General features: G+C 37.1%; 3 protein-coding genes across 3 annotated transcripts in view; 1 reads left to right on the top strand and 2 right to left on the bottom strand.

The window, feature by feature from the left end:
* TNKS (tankyrase) overlaps window positions 1-26,500 on the top strand; it is a 155,972-nt gene that overhangs the window by 85,173 nt on the left and 44,299 nt on the right. The window contains exons 6-11 of the mRNA XM_043893900.1: window positions 14,850-14,944; window positions 16,542-16,608; window positions 16,897-17,083; window positions 20,926-21,047; window positions 22,544-22,635; window positions 22,728-22,806. Coding sequence (XP_043749835.1) covers window positions 14,850-14,944; window positions 16,542-16,608; window positions 16,897-17,083; window positions 20,926-21,047; window positions 22,544-22,635; window positions 22,728-22,806 — 642 coding nt within the window. The remainder of the gene's footprint in view (window positions 1-14,849; window positions 14,945-16,541; window positions 16,609-16,896; window positions 17,084-20,925; window positions 21,048-22,543; window positions 22,636-22,727; window positions 22,807-26,500) is intronic.
* On the bottom strand, window positions 7,736-11,302 carry LOC122687726 (MORN repeat-containing protein 4-like). The gene is made up of 2 exons (XM_043893364.1): window positions 11,295-11,302; window positions 7,736-8,413 (listed from the first exon to the last, which is right to left on the bottom strand). The coding sequence occupies exons 1-2, from the start codon at window positions 11,300-11,302 to the stop codon at window positions 7,879-7,881; spliced, it is 543 nt and encodes a 180-aa protein (XP_043749299.1). The 3' UTR covers window positions 7,736-7,878.
* On the bottom strand, window positions 23,423-23,910 carry LOC122688076 (60S acidic ribosomal protein P1-like). Its single transcript, XM_043893901.1, has one exon. It carries the CDS (start codon window positions 23,806-23,808, stop codon window positions 23,503-23,505), a length of 306 nt encoding a protein of 101 aa, XP_043749836.1. The 5' UTR covers window positions 23,809-23,910; the 3' UTR covers window positions 23,423-23,502.

Below are 26,500 nucleotides of genomic sequence, written 5' to 3' on the forward strand. Positions count from 1 at the left end.
TTAAAAATTAATATTTGGCTGAAAAATAATGCCATGATGTTCATTTGAATTCCATAAAGCATATCCAGTGAGGTACAAAGGATAACTAGGATTAGTGCAATGTTTTTTGTATTCATACTTAAATTTTAGGATTATATGAATTTGTCATATTCTAATACAGTGTTCTTGATGAACAGCTTTCTCCTTCAGTGTAAGTCTTCTCTAAATAGCATGTTGGAATGGATATTAACAATCCTCACATTGTTACTTTGAAGATCCCTCAGTGAACCAGGCCTCTCATTATTTATGATCTTGACTGGTCCATTCCCACACAACCTGTGAACAACGACTGGGACTGCTTTGAAAATAAAAGTTGAAGTGATGCTCTGCCAGGTTTGGGACTAGCCCGTGGAATTGGCCTAGTAGCTGCAGTTTCTTGCTCTTGGAATGCTCTTTCTTAGAACCCAGATGCCACACCGTGAGGAAGCACAAGCAGCTGTGTGGGAAGTTCATGTGGAAGATGAAGAACTGAGGCCTCTAGCCAAAAACCCCCACCGAGCTTGGTTAAGGGTCTGAATGACTCCTTTTTTTTTTTTTCTTTTTCTCTATGTTTCTTTTTTTTTTTTTTTTAATTTTAATTGGGGGCTAATTACTTTACAGTATTGTAGTGGTTTTTGCCATACATTCACATGAATCAGCCATGGGTTTACATGTGTTCCCCATCCTGTACCCCCTTCCCACCTCCTTCCGCATCCCATCCCTCTGGGTCATCCCAGTGCACCAGCCCTGAGCACCCTGCCTCATGCATTGAACCTGGACTAGCGATCTGTTGCACATATGATAATATACATGTTTCAGTGCTATTCTCTCAATTCATTGCACCCTCTGAATGACTCTTAACTCTCCACGTGTCCTAGACTTTTAGCTTCAGTTGAGTGTCCAGTCTAGCCTCCAGGTGACACTAACCATCCTAACACCTAGTTCATACCACACAGAGCAGAAGAACCACCCAAGTAACCTACCATTTTGGGGGTAGTGTGTTATGTACTAGTAGCTAACTGAAATACCCTATGTGAAAATATAACGCAGTGCCTGTTATATAACTGAGTGCGTATTATCTATTGGGCAAGAAAGTTTGTGTCTTTTCTCAGGTAGATTACTGAAAATGGTTCTTTCATAGCTACTTGGAAGAACAAGTGAAATTTTTTAAATAAATCAGCAAACATTTATTTCTTTTGATATGCTCACTTATTTTATATTTATATCTTACAATTTAAGATACTTTCCCCTCAGAATGCAAAAAAAAACCAAAAAACAAAATTTATGCACATCTTTTTGGGTCGTGGCATTGTAGGAAAAAGCAGAACATTGAAATTGAAAGACCAAGTTTTAAGTTAAAATCATTACTAACTGTGATTGTGGCAAGTTCTTTATATCTCTGAGTTCTCAATCTTTTAGCTTAAGAAATGACAGGTTTGGGCCTCATGAACTCAGATTTACCTTTCAGCTCTAACATCTTAAGATTTTCATGTGTTTTGTTGTTTTTCATCAGAGTTATAATACAAGATTGGATTATATAAGAGTCAGTAGTGTTACATGAGATAAAACATACCTGATATCTAGAATAAAGTTTACATACAGCATTTTTCACCTTTAAGAAAGTCTTAGTGTTACCTGAGGGCACATGTGTATATCCCTGTGGCTTTTAGTGGCCTTTATCATCCTCCTCTGTTCTTGCCAAATCTTGATTTGGAAAAGGTCAGAGCATTTTTTAATTTCCAGCTTTTCTGGCTCATAGTTTAGATGTTGCTTGGGATTATAAGAAGGTCAAAGTGCAGTTAAGTCTGCATGAGGGAACTCTTCAAATACTTTAATTATGTATCTAATCAAATCACTTCTTTAAAGTACATCTTACTGAGTAGTGCATGTCGTACTGTAAGGCAGAAATCAGTGAGAGCAAGTGTTCTTGCCTGCTGGTGTTGGGATATACTATATAAAATCTTTATGCCTGTGTATATTCATTTTATAACAATAAAGGCTTGAAAATGCCTTCTTTATTTTTCATTAGGGAATCACTTCTACTAAAACAGTCTCTATTTTGTCACGCATGACATCTCTACTGGTAGGGGTAATTAGTACCCATGCCAACCATGTTTTGTTTCTCTCTCTGAGAAAAAAATTTTTAGTAGAAAGGGATATGTGTAAAAAAGCAGGTGGTAAAACAGGAATTCAGTTTAGCTCAGCTTAGCCACCCTCTTCTGAACTTTGGTTTCTCCTATATGCTCACGCTAAGTCTCTAAATCGTGTCCAACTCTGCAGCCCCGTGGACTGGAACCTGCTAGGATCCTCTGTCCTTGGGATTTCCCAGGCAAGAATATCGGAGTGGGTTGCCATTTCCTTCTCCAGAGGATCTTGCCGAGCCAGGGATCGAACCCACATCTCCTGCATTGGCAGGCAGGTTCTCTACCAGTTAGCTACCAGGGAAGCCCCTGATTTCTCCTATACTCACATCCAAAAGACCCAAGTTTCCTGCAGTTTTCAGTATAGACAAGTTGAGGGATAAAAAACAGTGAGTACGAAATCATTTTGCTATGAGTATGATTCATTATTAAAATTCAATTTAGAAGTGCAATTACAAGCGTGACACTTCAGTATAGCCTTGTAAGAATCTAAAGTGATTCCTCTGTCTCTCCAAATGAACCACATTTTATAGGGTAGGTTAAATTACAGCTGCAGCAGTAACTTGAAAAACACCCACCTGGCAGAGTGTTACGGGAATGGGAGATTAAGAAGAAACACAGAAGGTCACTTTAATGCTATTCCTAGTTCCTCAGTAGTGGAATTGTCAGTGGTGTTATTTACATATAATTATTTATCAATTATTACATGATAAAGAGATTTTAAAATAGTTCTCTGATGATTATGATTGGTTATGATCTCTTTGGCCTTAACTGTTTAGTTAATATCACTTGAAGTAGAGTGTTCCCCCATCAGCTCTTAAGTCCTTTCAAGTGAAGGGTGAACCTTAGTCTGTGAAAAGGATTCCTTAGTTACAAAGAAAGTCTGGTTTCAGAAACTCTTCTGGCCTAATGAGAGGCAGCAAAAAGTGGAGACTTCATTATGGACTGAAGAACTTTGATATTATCTGTAGCTTTGGATTGGTATTACGAGAAACAGTTGTTTGGCCATCATATAAAAACAATGTGAAACAGTTCATTCATTGTGGACCACCATCTGGTGCCTCAGTTAGCTCGGGCTGCCATAGCATAGACTGGGTGGTTTAAACAGCAAAAGTTTATTTCTCCCAGTTCTGGAGGCTAGGAAATCCAAGATCAAAGTGCCAGCGCGGTCAGTTTCTGAGGAGGGGATCTCTTCCTGACTTGTGGAGGGCTGCCTTCTTGCCAAGAGAGAAAAAGAATTCTTGGCTGTCTGTTTATAAGGGCACCAGTCCTATCTACAGGACTTTTACGCTCATGACCTCATCTACCCTGATTACCTCCTGGAAGTCCTGTCTCCTGTCTCCTGGAATATCCCATCACCGTGAAGGCTGGGGCTTCAACATATAAACCGGAAGGGTGGACCCAAACATTCACCTGGTTTTTTTTGTATGCTGCCTTTTTTTTTAAGTATAATAATTGCTCATGAAATCTCCCCACACACACAAAAGCGTATTCTTCCATTCCTCAATTCCTCAATTAATTTAGAATTATAAAAGGAAATTTCTAAAAGTATTAATAATCTAAATAATATTCTTTTTTAAGAGAAGACTATTTTCAGTGACTAATAAAATGTCCTTCTCTGATAAAAATGGCATCAAGAGTAAAACTTTAAAAACACGATAAATACCATGCATGATTATTTGATATACATATTTGGGTAATCAAATTAGTAAATTTGGAAATCGACTAAATATTAAATACTTTATATGTTGATTTTTCCCTTTTGTAAAGGTATTTTTATTTTTCAATACTAACATGATACTCCCCTACTCTGAATACCATAAAAATGCCCATTAAAGTTACCTCCTAGTTTCTGAGAGGGCTCAGAATTGAGTAAAGGCAAGGAATCACTTCTTTTTTTAAGAAGTCCTACATTTTTAGGGAACCCTCCTCACCGTTGGTGGCTATGTAAATTGGTGCAGCCACTATGGAGAACAGTGGCTTGGGCAGGAATAGAGCTGGAGATCTTCGCACCTGGCTGCCTCTGGCTGCCGAATTCATATGTGCAAACTCAGAAGTGACAGGACTTGATCACTAAAGGAACTCGAGGTGACACTATGTCTCCCAAGTCCTGGAGCTCTGGAGACACTAAAATCAGCTAAAGGAATTTCTCATTCTCAGAGTTTGTATAGTTAAAATGACTCCCTAAGGGTCTAAGGTGAAATGATTTCCCCATAAATAATCTTTAAATGAAACTCAGTGGACTCATTTCCTTGTACTTCCAGAATAAGACATCTGTCTGTTGAACTTTCGTTAGAATCTTTGTTTAGATTTGAAAACCTGAGATTGTAAATATTAATTACAATAAGGAATTCAGGTGAGATTCGAATAGTCCAAAAACTTTTCTTTTGAAAAGTATAAAACATCAGGCTACTGTCAGACCACGCAACCTGATTTCCATAAAGTCTGCCAGCTGTTTCTCATTAAACAATGCAAAATTAACATTGCACCCCCTGAAACTGCTAAGCATTCTTTTTTCTTTCCCATACAAACCCTGTGAGAGGATGCTAGGAACTCATTTTCATGCATACATTTCAATTCTTCTGCTGGTTCTGAGGCTGTTAAAGAGAAACACAAATTTCTGGCTGTTGAAGAATCCCCTTGGAGTTTCCACAGTGATAACGTTAAGTTAAAATTTAATTAAGTTGGCATTCAGAGCTTTACCCTCACAAAGATTCCTCTATGGATTACCTGCTCTTTCTTGTCTGTTCATTTCCTTTTCCCTGTCCTTCTCTTCACCATACATAACACTTAAAGATAGTCTTTTATAGTCTTACTTTAAAAAATAAACTTTTACTCTATAAGGCAATTGAAGTATAGAAGTTTTATTGTATTAGTTATTTCATAAATTCTACAAATTTTCAAGTGCCTTAGGTTCCTTCCTAAAGATAACTACATGTGTTACTTTGGAAAGGCATTCTCTTTAAGGCTATAAAATATCAATCATTATTCTACCTCACTGAACTTTATTTGGAAGAGGACTTAAATGGCAGCTAGTCCAGCCTCTTCCCTCCAATAACTCTGATAGGTTGACATCTCACTCTACTTGATCTGGCTCAACAGATCATCTTTGGTTTAGCACCAAACTTAGAATTTCACACTTTAAGGAGAGATATTGACCAGTCAGAAGGTGACCAGGAAGGTAATTTTAAAAAATCATTCTTTAAGAAGCAGTTGAATCAACTGGAGGGATTTAGTTCGGGAAGAGACCAAATGACCATCCATTAGAGATACATAGAAAAATCTAGCACTAGGAAAGAAGCAGATAAATTATCTTCTTTAATTTCAGTATTCTTTTATTCTTCCATGTCCTCTGGTGCTTATTCTAAATAACTTCTTTTGTTAAGAAGTCCTACATTTCTAGGGAACCCTCCTACACTTTTGGTGGCAATGTAAGTAGGTGCAGCCACTGTGGAGAACAGTATGGAGGTTTCTTAAAAAGACTAAAGTTCCCAAGTGATCCAGTAATCTCCCTCCTGAGCATGTATCCAGAAAAAGATGAAAACTCTTTAAGTCAAAAAGATATTTACACCCCAGGTTCACAGCAGCACTGTTTACAATAGCCAGAACATGAAAGCAACCTAAGTGTCTATCAGCAGATAAATGGATAAAGAAGACATGATGTATATATACAGTGGAATATTACTCAGCCATAAAAAAGAATGAAATAATGCCATTTGCAGCAACACACATGGACCTAGAGATTATCATACTAAGTAAAGGAAGACAAAGAAAGACAAATATATGATATCTAAAATGAACTTATTTACAAAACAGAAATAGTCTAACAGATATAGAAAACAAACTCTTGGTTACCAACAGGGAAAAGCAAGGAGAGATATAAATTAAGAATTTGGGATTGATAGATACACACTACTATATATAAAGTAGATGAACAGCAAGAACCTACTGTATATCACAGGGAACTGTATTCAATATCTTACAATAATCTATAATGGAAAAGTGTATAGATATGAATCACTTTGCCATATGCCTGAAAATAACACAACAGTACTTCAATTTAAAAAAAAAAAAGGAAAGAAAGAAGTCCTACATTTCTGGGACACTCATCCAATAGTATGTCACACTCTGAATATTGATAGGGTTTGATTTGAATGCTGAGTTGAGTCAGAACTACCAAAGCGATCCCTGCCCACCAAGAGCAATTTCCCGTCTCTCTCAGCCATACTCATCCATTTCTGAACATCCTCTCCAGAATCTGAGTGCCAGAACCCAGCCAAAGGAAAGGAAGGAAGTCAGACTTCCCTGCATTTGATCTGACTCTGCTATTAACTTGCCATATTAATCCCCATGTTTCCTAGTTTCCTTATCTGTTGTGTGGAGATAATAATAGTCTCTAGCTCTGGTCAATGTTTATGTAAAGTAAGCAAGTTAATACATATAATGCACTTTAGTACATAGAAAGTACGCAGTAGGTTTTAGCTATTATTTTACCAAAATACTTTGTATTTTCAAAGTGTTTTTATATCTTCTATTTCATTTTCACCAGAAAGTAACACTGTAAAGAAGCCAGTACTATTATTACTCTCTTATTTCAGAGATTGAGACTTACAAACATTAATATGTTAAATGCTCCTAGATTGTAGGAATAGTTGTCTTACTAATGAGAAGTAACAGTCTTGTTGTAGTCCGCTGTGATGGGACTGTGGCTATTATTAGGTGCATTAGCTCCAGGCACTACCCTTTAGAGAACTGCTGACCGAGTGTCCCTGCATCAGAGAAAAAGACTCAATGGGAAAGAAAACATTATTATTAGAAGATCTAATAATGTGTGGTCTGTAGAAAAGAAACAAGTTAAAGGAGATACTTGGGAAAGAAGTGAATTAAGCTATCTTTTTAAAGTTTTATTTCTACTTTGGTTCATCAGTTTTCATTCTGCAGATAGTTTTTCTCTTTTAAATTATTTTTATAATAGCTCAAGAGTTGAGAAGCTACAAGGAAACTTGTTATGATACTACTTAAAATATCCATTCTAAAGACAGGTGTCAGTGATGAGATATAGTTATTTCCGTGGACTCATGCCCATATTGATTCTCTGGCTTATAATTTGGTTTGATTCTGATTTAAGTTTCACTGTCTCAAAGAACTTCTTAGCTATACTTCACACTCTATGCCTAAAGGTAATTTAATAAGCTCTGATTATGCAGTTATTATATCTTCCTGAGAGTTTTATATTAATGGCTGATATAGTATTTTCTTTGTAGAAGGGGCACACTGATCTGTCTTAACCAATGGTAAGTTTGAATGAGATGTGTTTTGTTAAGATGACCAGAACAGAGATGGAGCATTTATAAATGTCCATTTATATGGTGTTAGTCACTCAGTCATGTCTGACTCTTTGCGACCCCATGGACTATAACCTGCCAGGCTCTTCTGTCTGTGGGATTCTCCAGGCAAGAGTACTGGAGTGGGTTGCTATTTCCTTCTCTTTATAAGGTGATGGTTATTAAATAATTATGGCACAGCTACACAATGGAAATACTATACAAAGAATAAGATGGACCTATATGTGCTAGTTTTTTTTTTTTTTTAAATGACTGATGGTTTTATTGGCAAAAGTAACTAGATAGTGTATGAAGTTATTTCAGATGACAGATTTAGTTGTTTTCCTTACAAGTAAAAGCTGCAATTACCACATTAAAACTTTAATGCAGGCTATCTACATATGGAGCTTTAGCCTCAGGCCTGGAGCAGCTGTGAAATGAAAGTTACCGCACCATTCTAGTCCTTGGATATCAGTATATTGTCCTTCGCCTTCCACCCTGTTTTCATTGAAATTTCCAGTGTACTTTGCCCCAGTTGGGAATATATAAGTTCCCAGTCCATGAAACATATTGTCCTTAAAGTGTCCTTCATATACTGCTCCTGAAAAATGCTCAAGTTTTCCATAACCATTCATCTTGTCATTTTTCCAGCTTCCTGTGTAGACAATCCCATTCGGAGTGGTATGAATACCTATTCCATTTCTCTCAATGACTCCAGAAGATGTTCTTGTACAGTCCCCATCATACTTGTCTCCATTTGGAAATATAAAGTTTATCTTAAATACTTCAGGAGTTGACACAGGGCTGCGGGACAGATTTTCTGGACTCTGCGATTCCCCCTGGGCCGCCAGCTCCGTGGCCTGGAGGGACGGAAGCCAAGTATTTTTAAGAGAAAAAAAAAAAAGCCAATTCAGAAGAATATAGTATGATCTATTTGTGTGACAAGTGAAAGTATTAGTCCCTCAGTTGTGTACAACTTTGTGACCCTGTGAACTTAGCCTGCCAGGCTCCTCTGTCCATGGAATTCTCCAGGCAAGAGTACTGGAATGAGTTGCCATACCCTTCTCCAGAGGATCTTCCCAACTCAGGAATCAAACCCAGGTCTCCTGCATGCAGGCAGATTCTTTACCATCTGAGCCACCAGGGAAGCCTTGTGTGACAAAAGCAACAGCACAAAGAACTCAGAGAAAAACAAACATACCTTCATATAACATAGAGAAATATCTCAGATGATACAACAATAAGCAGTGCCTGTCTTAGGAAAGGCGTTTGTCGAGTAAAGAATGGCAACCCACTCCAGTATTCTGAAGTGGTGGGCTGCTGTCCATAGGATCGCACAGAAGCGACTTAGCATGCATGCATGCATTGGGGAAGGAAATGGCAACCCACTCTGGTGTTCTTGCCTGGGGAACCCCAGGGATGGAGGAGCCTGGTGGGCTGCCGTCTGTGGGGTTGCACAGAGTCGGACACGACTGAAGTGACTTAGCAGCAGCAGCAGCAGTAAGTCTTACCTTATTGCAAATGCATGTGTGCCCTTGGCACACACACTCAGACACACGCGTTATTTTCTGACTTGAGACAGGTCCAGAATCCAAGAGTCATTCAGCTTTAAGTCTGCCTAGAGTTGGGTTATCAACCATCCCAGTTTGCCTGGGGTGCGTGGGTTTCCTAAGACTAGGAATGGCCTGTGCAAACCAGGATGAAGTGATTACCCTAGCCTGAAAAATCCCAGAGGATTTCATCTAGGTCAAAATGAAAATCTTAATGAAAACCGAAATACAGGACACACCATGACGTCAGGCAGCTCTCTGTTGACTTAGATCATGGCTTCTCAGTTGTGGCTTTGTTCTTTCCTAGGGAATGCTTCATACATCACACAGGCCTGTGTTGAAATGTGGTATAAATCTTTTACGCAAATTCAAAGTCATATTCACCAAGCTGGATTATATGTATCCCCTCTTCTCTTTCACTAATGTAAATCAAAAGCAGACTATAACTTTCATTTCATTACTAGCATGAAGCACTGTGTTAAGCCTTCGAACATAAAATTAAAATATACTCCTCATTCTCAACAAGCTCACAATGGATTGGAGGAGACAGACACATAAATATCAATGTTTAACTGTGTTATTTTGTGACAAGTGTTAAAGTAAAAGATAGTGGCACACAGTTTTAGGACCAGTCTTTAGCAGTCTTTTAAGTGAATACTTTTTATTGCCATTAACAGCAATAGGAAATTCTGCAACCAGAAAAGAAGTGTGGGTACCTAGGTGTGCTAGATACCAAGGAGAAAAACATTTCAAGAAGGAAGAAATGATCACCTATGTCAGATGATGCAAATAGGTGAAGTAAGATGACGGCTGAGAAATGACCATTAGGAAATAACTTCTAAGTGTGCAGGATACTCAATAAGGTGATAATAAGTAATAATCACCATTTGTTGAGCTTTTTCTGTGTGATACTGTATTAGGTGCTTATTTATATAGTTAACTTTAATCCATAAGATAGTCTTACGTGGTAGGAATTATAATTCTCATTTTATAGATATTAGAAGCCAAGGCTCAGACATTAAGAAACGAGTCCAAAGCCACATAGCTTGTAAATTTTGCAAAAGAGAAATGCAAACCCAAAACTTAAAAGTCTCTGCTCATCACTTCTTTGTACTGTGCTGCCTACAATTCTGTTATAAAGTTGTGTGCACAATTTTTTATATACTTTTAATTTAAAAATGTTTACATTTTTACAGTGTTGTGTTGTTTTCTGCCATACAACAATGCAAATCAGCCATAATTATCATCCACAATTTTATAACAGAATTGTTGGTTGTTCCTGTTTTAGCTATGCATGTATAAAGTTTAGGATAAGTTCATGCATTATTGTGTGCTTCAAATCTGTATCATAAGAAACAAAGATAAATATACATGTATGTTTCTTTTTTCTCTTATGGCCTGATTCCAAGAAGAAAACTTTGAATTATGGGATTTAAGTAAGGATTCTTTTTTGTATAAACATTTTACAATATAAAAGTAGTAGTAATAGCAAATCTCTTTCAGCAGAATAGTATTAAGATAGGTTTTTTGATAGAGCTATATGTTTGCAGTTGTTTCATATTTTATCACTCTACATGTTTGACTTTTAAAGTATTCACAACAAAAAAGTCTGTTTTAAAAGTAAATCTGAGGTATGCACACTGACAGGTTGCCGTGCTGTCCTGTCCACAACGATGCCTCAAATGTTTGGTTCTTGTGTTTGCTAGTTTACAGCCACCACAAAATTATCAAGTACCATGTGTGAGTAAATGGTCTGCTTTTTCTCCCCCCAAAACCAAAATTATACTCTGTTAATTATCCTAGCATTTAGAAAATTCCTCTTAGCATTGTTTTGCCATTTAGTAGTTGAGGTGTAATGTTGACACTAGTGGTAACCATTCACTAAATTTAGTCCTGCATCATGTGATTTTAATTGCTTTGCATCAGAAGATAGCATTTAGTATATAATGTTTAGTTGTAAATGTTTTTCTAGAGGAAAAACCCCTGGGCTCAGTAGTAGGAACTTGTTCAAATCATCCTTTGTTCTCAATTTGTACTTTTTCTTTTTGCTTTATACCATTTCCTCAGATTTACTGCATGCATTTCACAGACTTTTATGTGCCTTCCAATGATACTATTTAGTTTGCATAATTAGCATCCACAGTAGAATGACTGCTGGGAAAGTTTCATCTAGCATGTTCAGCACGCACTGCCTACGAATTCATCTGCTCCCGTAGCTCATCTTTCTCTGCCTAGATGCCGATATCATTTTGCTAACTGACACCGTCATTCTGTCTCTCCTAGATTAGTCCTGCAGGCTTCTATTCAGGTCTTGCTGCCATCAGATTTGCCCTCCCTGTCCAGTCTATTCTCCATTGAGTGACACAGAGTGATCTTTCCAAAACTCCATTCTCAGCCCCATTACCGCCAGGGTATCATATAGGCACTTCAAACTCAATAAACCCGAACTTCACAGTCTTTCCCTTTCGGTTCCCTTCCCATCTCCCCTTTATCCCTCCCTCCCTTCTTTCCTTTTTAAAAGCAAGCTTCAAAAGCAGCCTAACATCTGCATAAGGAGAGAATGGTGAGAGAGAAGGCAGAAAAATATTTAAAGTAATAATAGCTGAAAGTTATTCAGATTTGGTGAATACTATACATAATGGGAGTACCAGACCACCTGACCTGCCTCTTGAGAAACCTGTATGCAGGTCAGGAAGCAACAGTTAGAACTGGACATGGGACAACAGACTGGTTCCAAATAGGAAAAGGAGTACATCAAGGCTGTATATTGTCACCCTGCTTATTTAACTTATATGCAGAGTACATCATGAGAAACACTGGACTTGAAGAAGCACAAGCTGGAATCAAGATTGCCGGGAGAAATATCAATAACCTCAGATATGCAGATGACACCACCCTTATGGCAGAGAGTGAAGAGGAACTAAAAAGCCTCTTGAAAGTGAAAGAGGAGAGTGAAAAAGTTGGCTTAAAGCTCAACATTCAGAAAACTAAGATCATGGCATCTGGTCCCATCACCTCATGGGAAATAGATGGGAAGACAGTAGAAACAGTGTCAGACTTCATTTTTGGGGGCTCCAAAATCACTGCGGATGGTGACTGCAGCCATGAAATTAAAAGATGCTTACTCCTTGGAAGGAAAGTTATGACCAACCTAGATAGCGTATTAAAAAGCAGAGACATTACTTTGCCAACCAAGGTCCGTCTGGTCAAGGCTATGGTTTTTCCAGTGGTTATGTATGGATGTGAGAGTTGGACTGTGAAGAAAGCTGAGTGCCGAAAAATTGATGCTTTTGAACTGTGGTGTTGGAGAAGACTCTTGAGAGTCCCTTGGACTGCAAGGAGATCCAACCAGTCCATCCTAGGGGAGATCAGTCGTGGGTGTTCATTGGAAGGACTGATGCTGAAGCTGAAACTCCAGTACTTTGGCCACCTCATGTGAAGAGTTGACTCATTGGAAAAGACCCTGATGCTGGGAGGGATTGGGGGCAGGAGGAGAAGGGGACGACAGAGGATGAGATGGCTGGATGGCATCACCGACACGATGGGTATGAGTTTGAGTAAACTCCGGGAGTTGGTGATGGACGGGGAGGCCTGGCGTGCTGTGATTCATAGGGTCGCAAAGAGTCGGACACGAGTGAGCAACTGAACTGAACTGACTGTACTGAATACATAATGGATCCAAGAAACTCAGCCAGCCCCAGGCACTCACATATGCCAAAAAAAGAAGAAAAATGCTCTACCAGGGTACATCACAAATCAAATTGCTTAATGTCTCTTAATGATAAAGTGAAATTATGAGTGTACCCAGAAGAAAAACCACATGTACACAGGAATAAAGATAGGATGTAGGCGGATTTCTAGTCTCAAAGAGTGCAAGCCAGAAGATAGTGAAACGACATCTTTAAAATGTTAAAGGAAGGGGAAAATAAGTCCTGGAAATAACTTGATAGTCCTTGGAGGTATTTGCAATAACATTTGACATGTGTCTGAAGGCAGAAACTTGGACGGGCTTGTTGTTTGATGATTCAGAAATTTTAATCATCTATTTTCATATGGCATTTTACATTTTAAAGGTGTTTAAATGTGGGAGAAAACTTTTCACACTGTTTGGAAATAGCCAAGAGAGTGGTTTTATCTCCATTTTGCATGTGAGAAAGCTGAGCTAGTAGTTAACATAATGTTTACAGTTCTGTAAGATCCAGGACTGTGATCAGGTTTCCTGACTTCCTATTCAGGACCTTCTTCTATCTACCCAACCTCGTCACTAGCTATGTCTTGCTCAAAAATAATTCCTAAAGTTAGAAACCATCAGGATAAATAAAATGTATGGAGTGCCTTCGGAGAAGGCAGTGGCACCCCACTCCAGTACTCTTGCCTGAAAAATCCCATGGACGGAGAAGGCTGGTAGGCTGCAGTCCGTGGGGTCGCAGAGTCGGACACGACTGAGCGACTTCACTTTCACTTTTCACTTTCATTCATTGGAGAAGGAAATGGCAACCCACTCCAGTGTTCTTGCCTGGAGAATCCCAGGGACGGCGAAGCCTGGTAGGCTGCCGTCTATGGGGTCGCACAGAGTCAGACATGACTGAAGCGACTTAGCAGCAGCAGCAGCATGGAGTGCCTTGAAAGCAGTAATAGGTAATACAGTATTTAGTAATTCTTTTGTATCTTGACAAAATATGTGAAGAAAATAAAATGAAAATCTTTTAAAATCCCAAGGCATATAAGAAACCATTGCAGTATTTAAACTTAAAGTGAATGAGTAGAGGTAGGGAAATTGCTATAATTGTGGAGAAACTTTTAATTAAAATAATGTTATTTGTGATTTTTTTTAAAGGTAAGAAGTTTGATTATTTTTCATTATCATATATGTGATCAGAGAACCTTTTGATAATGAGTCAAATTAAAATGTGACAAATTTGTTGAAGAGAAACCTTATTTTCCTCTTGTATTTATACTGCATATAAATTAAATACCATCTTGGCATATTTCATTGTATCTAAGGTAGGAAATTAGTTTTGACCAATTGCTAGCAGCAGTCTGGTGGGATGAATAGAGTCCATTGTCCTTTTTTTTTTTTTCCACTAGAATTTCCTCAGATATTCTTTAGAGATGTTTTTCAGCTTTTCCTATTTAGGAGGAATTCTAAGAGCTAGCTCTTTATAATAGAATTGGGATTTAAAAGTTAGAATTTGAAAGGTGGACAGGACATAAGTAGGATAAAGAAGAATATTTCCAGTTATGAGGAATATGAACTCTGACATGTCTTCCCAGAACAGTTGGGATGGTCCTTGATGTAAAGAAACTAAGAAATAGTGTAGAGTAGATAGAGTAGGGCATGATAACTGAAGGCCTTGAAAAAAACCACTAGGAGAAATAGGTGAATGGCATGAAGTTAGGGGGCTTCCCTGGTGGTTCAGTGGTAAAGAGTCCTCCTGCCAATGCAGGAGATGCAGATTCAATCCTTGAGTCTGAAAGATCCCCTAGAGAAGGAAATGGTAACACACTCCAGTATCCTTGCCTGGGAAATCCCATGGACAGAAGAACCTGGCGGGCTACAGTCGGGGTTGCAAAAAAATCAGACATGACTTAGTGACTATAAACAGCAACAACAACTGAAGTTAGAATGTACTTCTGAGATGAGTGAATTGTCTCCTATCCAATTAAGAAAGATGAATTTGAGCACTTCACCTCAGTATTTTCTGTGTATGTTAACACTCCCTGCCTTTAAAGAAATACAGATTAAATGCCAAAATGAGAATTATTTACCTTTATTTTACCTGATTATTTTACCTTTGTTTCTTTCTCTTTTCTAGTCAACTCCTTTACATCTAGCAGCAGGGTACAACCGAGTTCGGATCGTGCAGCTTCTCCTCCAACATGGTGCTGACGTGCATGCAAAAGACAAAGGGTGTGTGAATCTGCTTATTGTGGATGGTTTCACTAACAGGTCATTTATTACACTTGGTGTTCAACATCTGATACACCAGAGTTGTTGAGCACTGGGCAAAGTCTTACATCCCATTGTTTTACAGCTTGTACAGCATTTTGAGAATGTTCACAGTGATTTGACTTATTTTTATATTCCTACTAATTAAGGATTTGTCTCATAACAATTTCCCAAATCAGTTTAATTTTACTGTCTTCTATTTTTTTTTTTTTTTTTTTAATTTTTTTATTAGTTGGAGGCTAATTACTTCACAACATTTCAGTGGGTTTTGTCATACATTGATATGAATCAGCCATAGATTTACACTTATTCCCCATCCCGATCCCCCCTCCCACCTACTGTCTTCTATTATTTGCAGTTAAAATTTGTTTCTCTCAATTCCAATTACTATTTTTCAACTCTTAAGTTGTACTTCAGAAAGATAGATGAATCAAAAATTCTTATAACCCAGTAATATGACTGTTCTATTTATCAGGTATGAAAGGATCATCTTTTATTAATAAGCTAAAATCTTAAGTATACAGTATTTTAATTTTTTTCCTGATGAAATCTTGACCATCTAAACTGAGAAAACCTTAAAGGTCCTTATGAAGATTGATGTGAAAGAGAGGTGTCTGGGAATCAAAAAAAGCAGTATGTCATTTATTGTATAAACAGGTGAATTTTGGAAAACTTTGTACCAGTTTCCTAGCTTATTTCCAGGGACATGGGAATTGGGTCTGTTAACCTATACATTGGGCTAACACTTCTCCTTATGCCACTTTAAGATCTAAAAGATAATTACCTGACTGCCCATGTGATGTAGATTCCTACTACAGTCGTGATGGGTAGCGTAAAGGACAGCCCCAGAGAAGACTGTCTGTCACTTTGCCCCTCTCCACAGCAGGAAACAGAGACAAGAGAGAGCTCGGTATTTGAGACCGTTCTCAGAAGGGGAGTCTGTCATTTCATATCCGCTCTTTTCCGTGCTCTGTTTTCTCTCTCGCCTGCCCCATTCTCGGTGCCATCTGTACATGGTGTTCCCATAGTACAGGGGCACACCTGCCTGATCCTCTTGTACACCCCTGTAATCCGTGTGCATGTCTGAAAGCAAATGGATGAACCGTAGGTGAGTCCTCAAGAGAAGTATACCCCCAAAAGAGGGTCCTTGATTTGTGCACAATGACATTTGGATATGCAAGCTCTAATAATTTGGATATTCAGTTCTTATGTTGGAAATCACCATGAAAGTGAAATAATATGGTAGGAATATTTCAGTTCACTATCAGTTAACATTTATTTTCTGTAAATACTTAACATATAAAGCATGCAGTTTGAATTAGTACATGCACTTCTACCTTTACTTAAATGCTTTTTCTACTTGGTGCTTTAATGATTGACATAACATAACTAACAAAAGGTTGGACGTTAGTTATGCTTTGTATCCTCTTATTACTTTAAAATATTTTGAATATAATTGTATTGGAATTGGTTAGATTCTTGTTTCTCAGCATTTCTTGGATGAATGACTCTAAGTTGTTGGACATTACAGTGTCTCAGTTTGCTTTTTTCCATTTAGTGGACTTGTGCCTCTTCATAATGCGTGTTCATATGGACACTATGAAGTCACAGAACTGCTACTAAAGGTAAGAAAAATTAAAGATATTGAATATTATTTGCCTTTAATTTGTCATGAGTCTTCATGGGGGTTTTTTACCAAGCTTTTTAAAAGAGCAAAATATATATTTTTTTAATATTCACTGTTGCCTTGAAATGTTTAAAGTATTCAGCTTATTTTAAACTGTATTTTAAATGCTGAAATTAAAATAATTGTTGACATTTCAGAGTTATAACTGAAATTTACAGTAAAATCAGTGTTTTATTTGATTCAGTGAAATGATTCCTGACCAGTAACTTTTCTTTTCTCAATTCAGCATGGAGCTTGTGTTAATGCTATGGATCTGTGGCAGTTTACCCCGCTTCATGAGGCTGCTTCCAAGAATCGCGTAGAGGTCTGCTCTTTGTTACTTAGCCATGGTGCCGATCCTACTTTAGTCAACTGCCATGGCAAAAGTGCAGTGGACATGGCTCCAACTCCTGAGCTCCGGGAAAGATTGACTTGTATGTGTTTCTATCCTAAAATCAACACTGCTTGTTATAAATTGGAATATCTTTTTGTTATTAGGGCTGATGTTTTGTCCAGCTTAGATAATGACCGTGTCTTCTTGTAGGCAACTAGTTATTCTCTTTTCTGATTCTTTTCTCTATGAATTCTGCAGGAATCTTATATATGTACACTATATTTATTTTGTGTTTATTCAAGCTTAATTCTAATTTATGTGTTCAGGCTCTTTTTTTTAAAGACTGGAGGATGAGTTCATCAGTAACCATTTATTGAATATTTACCATATGCCAGAAACTGGAAATGTAGATGTGTACAAACCAGAAAAAAATCTCTGAGCTCACAGGGCTTATGTTCTTGTGCTGTTAGTAATAACAGATGCTGTAGAACATCGTGGAATGCTCCCTGTTTCCCAAACCCTGCAAGTTGCACAGTCATGTTTTTATCTGTGTTGCAGCCCAAGCACAATCACTAGTCCAAATTTAAATAAGATAATTTTTACGACTTGGTTGAAGTAATTTTCTCAGATACATCTTACTTATATTTACATATGCATGTTTTTTACAAACTTTTGTTTTAGAATAGTTTTAGATTTAGAAAACTTCCCAAATTAATACAGAAAGTTCTCATATGTCTCATACCCAGTTTCCCCCCATAAACATAGTAATATGGTACACTTGTCACAATAATGGACCAGTACCAATGCATTATTAACTGAAGGCTGTACTCTGTTCAGATTTCCTTAGTTTTTACCTGAAGCTCCTTTTCTGCTCCGGGATCCCATTCAGCGTTGCTGTTCTGTTGAGTCCCTCAGTCGTGTCTCACTCTTTGCAACCGCTTGGACTGCAGCACAGCAGGCTTCCCGGTCCTTCACAGGGAAGTCCTTTCTCTGCTCCAGGATCCCATTCAGAATACGACATTAAATTTAGTTGTCATATCAAATACTAAGATATATTTAATTCTACCTGTAGGCATTTCAGGTTTAAATTAAAATAGGTGTCACATACCTAATTTTAAATTTGTCCCACATGTCTTACATGTAGGATGCTAAGAATCAGATAACTGGATTTAAACACCTGAGAAAGCCTTTAAATGATCATTTAAGAAAAAGGCATAGTCAAAATGAAAACATCAGTGAAGTTTAAACAGACTGTAAATTTGTTGATGTTAAAATAGGAAGAATTCCTTGCAATTCTGATCTCGTTTAAATGGAAATTCAAACTTACTTTGGTGCCGGAGCAGATGACATTCACTAGATGAGAGGCCCGCACAGACCAGGTTGTCACTGGGCAGATGTCTTGGCAATGAATCCTTGTGGAAGTGCATTTTTTCTCTCTCCCACTCATATGACTCTTGTCATGTTATCTTCCATTATATAGTTTATTTTTCCATGTGATGTTCTGTCTTCTCACTTTAGTTTTAAATTCTTGAAAGATCTTTGGTTTTATTATTCTATCTTCTTAGCACCTGCACAGTGCCTTATTACCTAATAAAAATGTGTGGATGGTGATGGTATTTGGGCTTGTATCTACTTGCCCCCAACCTAGCACAGTAGATTGTGCATGCTGTGTGCCCAGCAGGTTTATTGAATTGAATTTAACTTAAAGTGTATTTATTTTTTAATATCTTTTTCTAATTTATTTCTTTTAGTTTTATATCCCAGACTCGGCTTTATCCCCTGTCACCAATTGACTTTTTTCCTTCCAGTCGTTTTGTAAATACAAGTATTGTTATAAGTTTTTACATTGTATTTCATTGGTCTCTGTATTCCAGTGTAAACATTAAAATTTAACCAAGAATTCTATAGTTTTGTAAAGGAAAAAGTTCCCTGATTAGATTTTGCAACCTTCTCAGTATCTCCTTAGATAAGATTCTACTAATGAACGAAAGTATTTAACAAAGTTGGAACTTTTCTAACCAGTTCTCATCCTCATGCTTACTGCTTTATGCTAGGCAATCACAGTAACAGACTTCATTTCATACGTACTTTATGCTAGGCAATCACAATAACAGACTTCATTTTAAGAAAATTATACAGGAAACAGAAAACAATATTTTGATCAAAGCCGTCATTACCGCATTTTCTCTGTACATTTCTTCTGCTCTTTCTTGTTTACTTTTTTGTTTGTTTTCATGAAGCCAGATGAACACAATAGTGTGGGTTCTGCACATAACTGGAGTTGAAAATCCTAAAAGTAGCTTTCATTCTTGTTTCAAAAGGCATTTAGAAAGAGAAACCTCTAAGGCATTCTATAAATGTTGAGTTTTCAAGGTAATTAGGATTTCTGAAGTTTCAAAGTCCTATACTTTGAGGAATTTGGCAATGATAAAGTACCACTAAACACACAGTTATACAGAAACGTTTTCCCCCAAACCTGCCATGACTTATTTTATACATATCACCATTCATGCAACAATTATTTATTGGCTACCTACTGTATGCCAAGCACTGTGGTCAGTGATGGGACCACTGTAGCAGATAAGACAGTGCGATAAGCCCTGTGATAGAAGGCTAAAGGCAAGTGCAGACGCTTTTAGAAGAAAGAATCCTAACAGGGAACATTGGAAAGGCTTATCCAGAGGATCTGACCTGAGACCCTGAGCGATGAATAGTAGTTAATACATGTGTGTGCATGTGTGTGTCTCTGTCTCTCTGTCTTATAAGGGAGAAAAGAAAGTGACAAGGGGCCCTCAAAGGAAAGAGAAAGGCAAAGAGAAAGAGTTCAGTGCTAGGCAGATGCAAAGGCCTGAACATGAGTAGGCCTGGAATTATGTAACATATTATGTCACGTATCATTTATATCTTTTCAGAACAATTTTCAGCTTTTTGTTAACAAGTAGACTTATCAAAATACACTCCAACCTTTTAAAATAAAAAATAAGACTATTTGCGTTTAATAAATAAGGGTAGTGGATTCTTATTCATGTAGTTAATTTAGAACTCCCTTTTAAAAAGTCTTACTTGCTTATATAAATAATATATAACATTAACTGTTCTTTGAAAATTTTTCAGACTCTGGCACTTCCCCCATAAATCAGTTCTCCTCTCCTCTGTGTTAAGATATAATCATTGTTAATATTTTGATGAATATTTCTCTAAATGTATTTTTTATATCATTAGTTATATTTAATTGTGCTGGCAGTAAGGTAGTAGTAATCATACCAAAAAAATGGGTCAACCTTCCCTCTCTCATTTGCTACCTAAATTTTCATTTAAAAATCTATACTTTCATTTAAAAATCTATACTTTCATGTCCAGTATAGAGAAAGCTATCTTTTTGTTTATGAGCTAGGAAGTATTCCAGTGTGTGAAAGTGAAAGTGAAGTCACTCAGTCCTGTCCAATTCTTTGTGACCCCGTGGACTGTAGCCCACCAGCCTCCTCCGTCCATGGGATTCTCCAGGCAAGAATACTGGAGTGGGTTGCCATTTCCTTCTCTAGGGGATCTTCCCGACCCAGGGATCAAACCCAAGTCTCCCACATTGCAGGCAGACGCTTTAACCTGTGAGCCACCAGGGAAGCCTATTCCAGTGTATAAGTGTTCACAAATTACTTAACTGGTTTCTATTTGGTGTACATTTAAGTCACTTGATTTAAAACTTTGCTGGAGTGAGTATCTTTGTATGTATATTTGTATGTGAACACTAAGTAGAAAATAGTCTTATTTCAGAAATTTTCATTAACCTACACCCTCCTCCTTTGCACTTTTATCATTGTTTTGTCATGTTGTGGCTGTTGCTAAAATAGAGGAATATGTAAAATTAATAATTTTCCTACTTTATAATCATGATAATTTTTATAGATTTTAAATATTTATATGTCACCATTATTTCATTAACAGATGAATTTAAAGGTCACTCTTTACTACAAGCAGCCAGAGAAGCAGACCTAGCCAAAGTTAAAAAAACACTTGCTCTGGAAATCATTAATTTCAAACAGCCACAGTCTCATGAAACTGCACTGGTAAGATCTTATTGCTAATCTGTTCCTTGGGTCTGTAACAGTAGTGTAAACTCAAAATGCGATTTTCATTTCAGAAACCTTAAGGTAACTTTAGTATCTAAAGTGCCAGGAATTTGCATTTTAATATTGGTTGCATTGATTTTTAAATTTGGTTCAGAAGATGATTGCTTTCATGGGTGAGAGAAGAGCCATTTGCTCAACTTTAATTTGAAAATTATTTTTACATTTGCCTTTATCCAACCATATTATAACAAACCTACTTTTGTGGCCAATGTGCTTATGAAATACAAAATGTGATTTTTCTCATAGAATATCCCTTTTCTTGTGGTTGCTGGTTGCTAGATAAATATTATATTTGCTTTCTACAGAAGATTAAATTATTTTCAAAGGTACTTGCCTCATCCTTTCGAGCAACTGTAGTCAAAGAACTATTATATTCCTTAATGAAATATAGTAAGACTGGGAAATTTTTTGTTCCAGACTGTACAGATTGTTTTTTTAAACTATTCATCTTCTTTCTGTTATGTACTTTCAGAAAGATGATTCTGTTTTTGTCAGTGATCACTTTAAGTTTCAGGTATAGGACTGGTTGGATTACACTTTAATCCAGAATTTAAGCATAAGGGATGCCTCTATCACAAACCTCTAAATATGCTTCAGTTAACATTCTTAACTTATATCTGGCACAGAAGGATCAAACTATAGGCAATACCTGCTGAAAATAACATTGTAAGAGTTACCAAACCAAAATAGGCCAACTGTATGCATGCTTAGAATATGGCTCCCATGCAGGGGTTTAGATACATTCAGGCCACACAGTATTATGCCAGGACACACTCAAAGCCACGGAATAAACCTGACCTGCTTTTTAGAGTGTTCATTTTATTCATTAGTACATAGTTTTTAATTTTTAAATTTTAATACAAATATGAAGTGAAGTTGAACACAAAGGTTGTTTGAATAGAGGATAAAACATAAAATTTCCAAGAATACTTCTCCCTCTAAGCTCCTTCAAGTCTGTTACCTTCTTACCTGTCCCTGGGCATATGGACTTATTCTCCAATAGTGTACCTCTCCAAAACAATACCTCTTATTCTCCAATAGGAGTACCTCTGGGGAAGAGCTTGAGAAATAACTGACTTTTGTGGCTGACAGCCTACTGAAGGACTGAGTAATTCAGTTATGGATTTTTATAGCTTCGGAGAGGCTGTATTCTGATACCTCAAGTAAACATATACTGGATAATTGCTTATTGGCTAGAGGGAAAGGAATGAAGTCTCTCTGAATGCTCAACTAAGAGCATAGTTTCACCTTGGTTGAAAGGCTTATGTTTCACATTCCCCGTGTATTTAGGAGGAGTTTCAGCCGTCTCCATAATGTGAAAATGTATGTTTTGAGACAGTAGTGTTTTAAATAGTCAGCAGGTGCTATTCAGTTCAGAAATCTGCTTTTACACAGAAGTTTATTTTATTCACTGGTTTTTCTTTATTTTACAGCACTGCGCTGTGGCCTCGCTGCATCCCAAACGCAAACAAGTGACAGAATTGTTACTTCGAAAAGGAGCAAATGTTAATGAGAAAAATAAAGAGTAAGTGCAGTCGCAGAAGGCGTTGCTCTGTAGTTAAAGCAAGAATGCAATTCAAGTTAAGAGATGACCTTTTCCTTTTCTCCTCTCCACAGTTTCATGACTCCCCTGCATGTTGCAGCAGAGAGAGCCCACAATGATGTCATGGAGGTTCTCCATAAACACGGAGCAAAGGTAAAAGGCACACACCCGAGATAACGTGCCAGTCCTGGCGCTGAGCAGCCAGCTGCACTTAAAGATTATTCCTCTCCTCTCTGATTCTCCTGAAGAAACTAACCTTATAAAGATGACTGTTAACATGTATCTGAATCCATTGATTCTCCTTTAAAGCTGATTCAAATCTGGTTGCTAATAGAGATAATTACTGGTGTTTTATGTTGTACTTTACTGTCATTCTTCTCTAAAGCAAAAGTGTGGTTAGGGTCTTATCATTTGAAATGCATTTCAACTATACATTGTTCTACCTTAATACTGGAATTGATATATTTTGGTAGTCAACATCAGTGATGGCTTATCAGAAAATAATTTATGTAAATGATGGGCAAAATATTGCTACTTACTTTAAAGAATATTTTTTTCCTTCAAACCAGTAATGATAATCATTTTTGCACATAACCTCAATATAAAGAAATAAAATTTTAATAACCATTTTTATTGGCATTGTCTGAGTGACATTATCTGCAACTCCATAACTCCCATGAACTGCTTTAGGAAATTTTGCTTGAAGGAAGCAAGCTGGTTGTTTTTCAGTGGTACTTGAACATGAAAATTTTTAAATCCTCAACAGTGGTTTTTTTTTTTTTAACAGCTCAGCTTTTTATTGAATGTGTTACTAAAGAGGTTTAGTCAAAAAGACCAAAGCCCATGTCATCATACTCTCCAGATTCTTCTCTTTGCTTCTACTTTCCTCTCCTCAGCTGGGGCAGCAGTGGTGGATGAGGCAGAACCTCCTGCTGGTCCAGCTGCCAAAGCAGGTCCGCCAGCCCCCACATTGCAGATGAGGCTCCTGATGTTTACATTGGCCAAAGCCTTTGCAAACAAACCTGGCCAGAAAGGCTCAACATTTACACCGGCTGCTTTAATGAGGGCATTGATCTTATCAACCGTGACCATCACCTCATCGTCATGCAGAATGAAGGCAGAGTAGATGCAAGCGAGCTCCGAGACGGAGGCCATGGTGCGGTGGGTGCTCAGTGGGGCTGCTCGGCACGGTGCTAGTTGCCGGATGAAGTGAGGGCCTCACCCCAAAATGGCCTTAGCTTCCTCGGAAGAACCGAGCACCTTAGCAGCAGCTGAGGAAAGAAAGCAAGAGTGTATATTTTAAAGCAGGAGTCCCCAAAGTAGGATACAGACACTCTATGGCACATACAAGAGGGAGCCTCTGGGTAGAGGGGGGGATATACTAGAATTTTTATTTATTGAAAGAGTAATTTATTAATAACTAGTAATTTATTAAGAACAGAGAAATTAAGATCTACTACTATTTCATACGCAGATTGATACTGCCATCAATCTGTGTGTGTGTGTGTGTGTGTGTGTGTGTGGTGGGGGGACTGAGTGATACACTCACTCATCTCACATCCAGCACGATGTGACATGTTGCACTTTACACGAGTAGATTTATGGGTATTATTCTAAACGGTAGCATCTTGATAAATACCATTGTTGAAAATCAGAGGAAACAACCATGATAATCTTATAAAAAGGTTTATCTGGCTATTTCATAAATGAGGATTTTCAGGAATTGACATACTTAGTTGTTGTACCTTTTTTTTTTTTTAATGAAAGTGAGTGAGTTCAAAATTTGCTTATATTTCTATGGTGACAAATGATTATTACTTGTATGTAGGTACATATTTTTAAAAAGAAACATAATCAGAACCTTAAAGATCAAAGTTACATATTTTAGAGAAATGAATGAGAAAGTAACTGCTTTTAACAAATGAAAAGGGCATTTTAAAGTTTTTTTTCAATTTGTTAGGTAGTTTTTGAACCTATTAATGACATTTTAATGCAGTACCTTATGATAAGTTTGCAAGAATCAAGGAAGATGCAATTTTACTAGCAGAATTCAATTAAAGCCTTAGCATAATTAGTAAATTACATTAAAAATAAGCATTGTGATTTAGAAGACTTTGCTAACAATGTTCTTTTTCCAGTTGCACCACATATCTATGGGAAATCTAGCTGTAGGGCCAATTATTGAAAATGAATCTAGAATCACACCCTCAAATCTACATCACAGTAAGATGTGATTTTTTAAAAGTCTTTTAATTGAGCCAAATGACATTTTGTATGACTGATAATTTAAAAATTTTTTAATATTTTATTGTTTCATCTGCTTCCCATCCTTTGTAATTTCTCCTTTTACATAAGTTTTATAATATTCATTATGCATTAGTTTAGCAGTGCTTGGTTATAATTTACAGATGAACATAAATGAATATTGAGAGGGTTCTCAAAACACATTTTTACTCCTGAAGTGCATGATCCAAAAATTAGTATATCCTTGCTTTAAAAGGACTGTTGATGTTTTTAATTGAAGAGGCAGGATGAACTGGAATGAAAGGAGCAGAGTTCTACAAATTTATTACCTATTTTGAGGGTACAGCCACTGTGTTGTTACATAAATAATGTCTTATTGCTCTATCAAGCAGAAAATAATAAGCTAAGTGGGCTTTCTGCTACTGTTAAGAGCATTGTATGTTTATCATTGACCTATTTTTAAAAATATCTTATGGCATTTATAATGGTCTTGAACAACCATGAATAATGCCCTTCATTTTGGGAAAGTATCTATTTGTTGTCTCCCATGAGTCATTTTATTTCATGAAGATTCAGTGAGAAATAACATTATTTTATATAACCTATCCTAGTCAGCATTACTCTAGGTCTGTGGCTCTAAATCTTTTTCTGCCCTTCATGTTCACAGTACATTCTCATCAATAATGTCGCAATTCATCAGTCAGGCATGTGTATAATTTTAAATGCCCTGCCAGTGTTGTAGAATGACTTTTAGACTAGTATATCTTCCCTAGTCCTCCCACTGCAGTTCAACAAAATTGAGAACTCCTGCTACTGAGCACCTTAAATGGAAAAAAAATTAAGCAGGGTTATGAACGCACAGACACCAATTTCCACCCTCCCATTCATTCATTCCCTGATTCCAAGGCAGACTGCTGTCCCTTAAGGTTGGTTTATCTGGTGACTAGCATTAGTAAAAGCTCACTGTAAAAACACAGTTTAGCTACTGATGGGCCCTAATGTTTGCATGCCTGGTGTTCTTTGGGGAACTTGTAGTTTCAATTTGATTTTTGAACAACTCATTGTTTCCATTTGATCTAAAAGCACCTTCCCAACAAGCTGCCCTACCCTTGAATTACGATTCAGCTCTCTTATGCTGCTTCTACCCTTCTGCTGTCTTCACCTCCTCACCATGAACCCAGTTCTTAAGCTAAGACTAGTAAATCAGAAACGGCAGAGGATTTGGTAGGGAGATATAATGCCATTAATTTGTTACTTAAATAGAACTTGGTAATATAAGCCAAAACATTTTTTTGAGTGAAGCTTGGTAATTCAACGTTTAGGTTCATTGTGCATGTTAAATTAAGCATATTGTATACATAACATAAGCAGGTATACTTTTCCATTTGGAATCTTCCGCTTTATAGTATTATGACCTTGGACTTAATTTTCCTGAACCTCTGTTGAGTCATTAGTGATATATGGGTATTAATACCTCCCCTACAAGGGTGACTATTGTTATTTTGTTTTGGTAAAAATTAAATGAGCTTTTATATATTTTGCAAACAAACCATACTTTCTTTAATTAGTAGTAAGTATGAGTGTTGTAATTTTTTCCATATTT

The sequence above is a fragment of the Cervus elaphus genome, chromosome 32 (genome assembly GCF_910594005.1).
Source record: "Cervus elaphus chromosome 32, mCerEla1.1, whole genome shotgun sequence".
Lineage (NCBI taxonomy): Eukaryota > Metazoa > Chordata > Mammalia > Artiodactyla > Cervidae > Cervus > Cervus elaphus.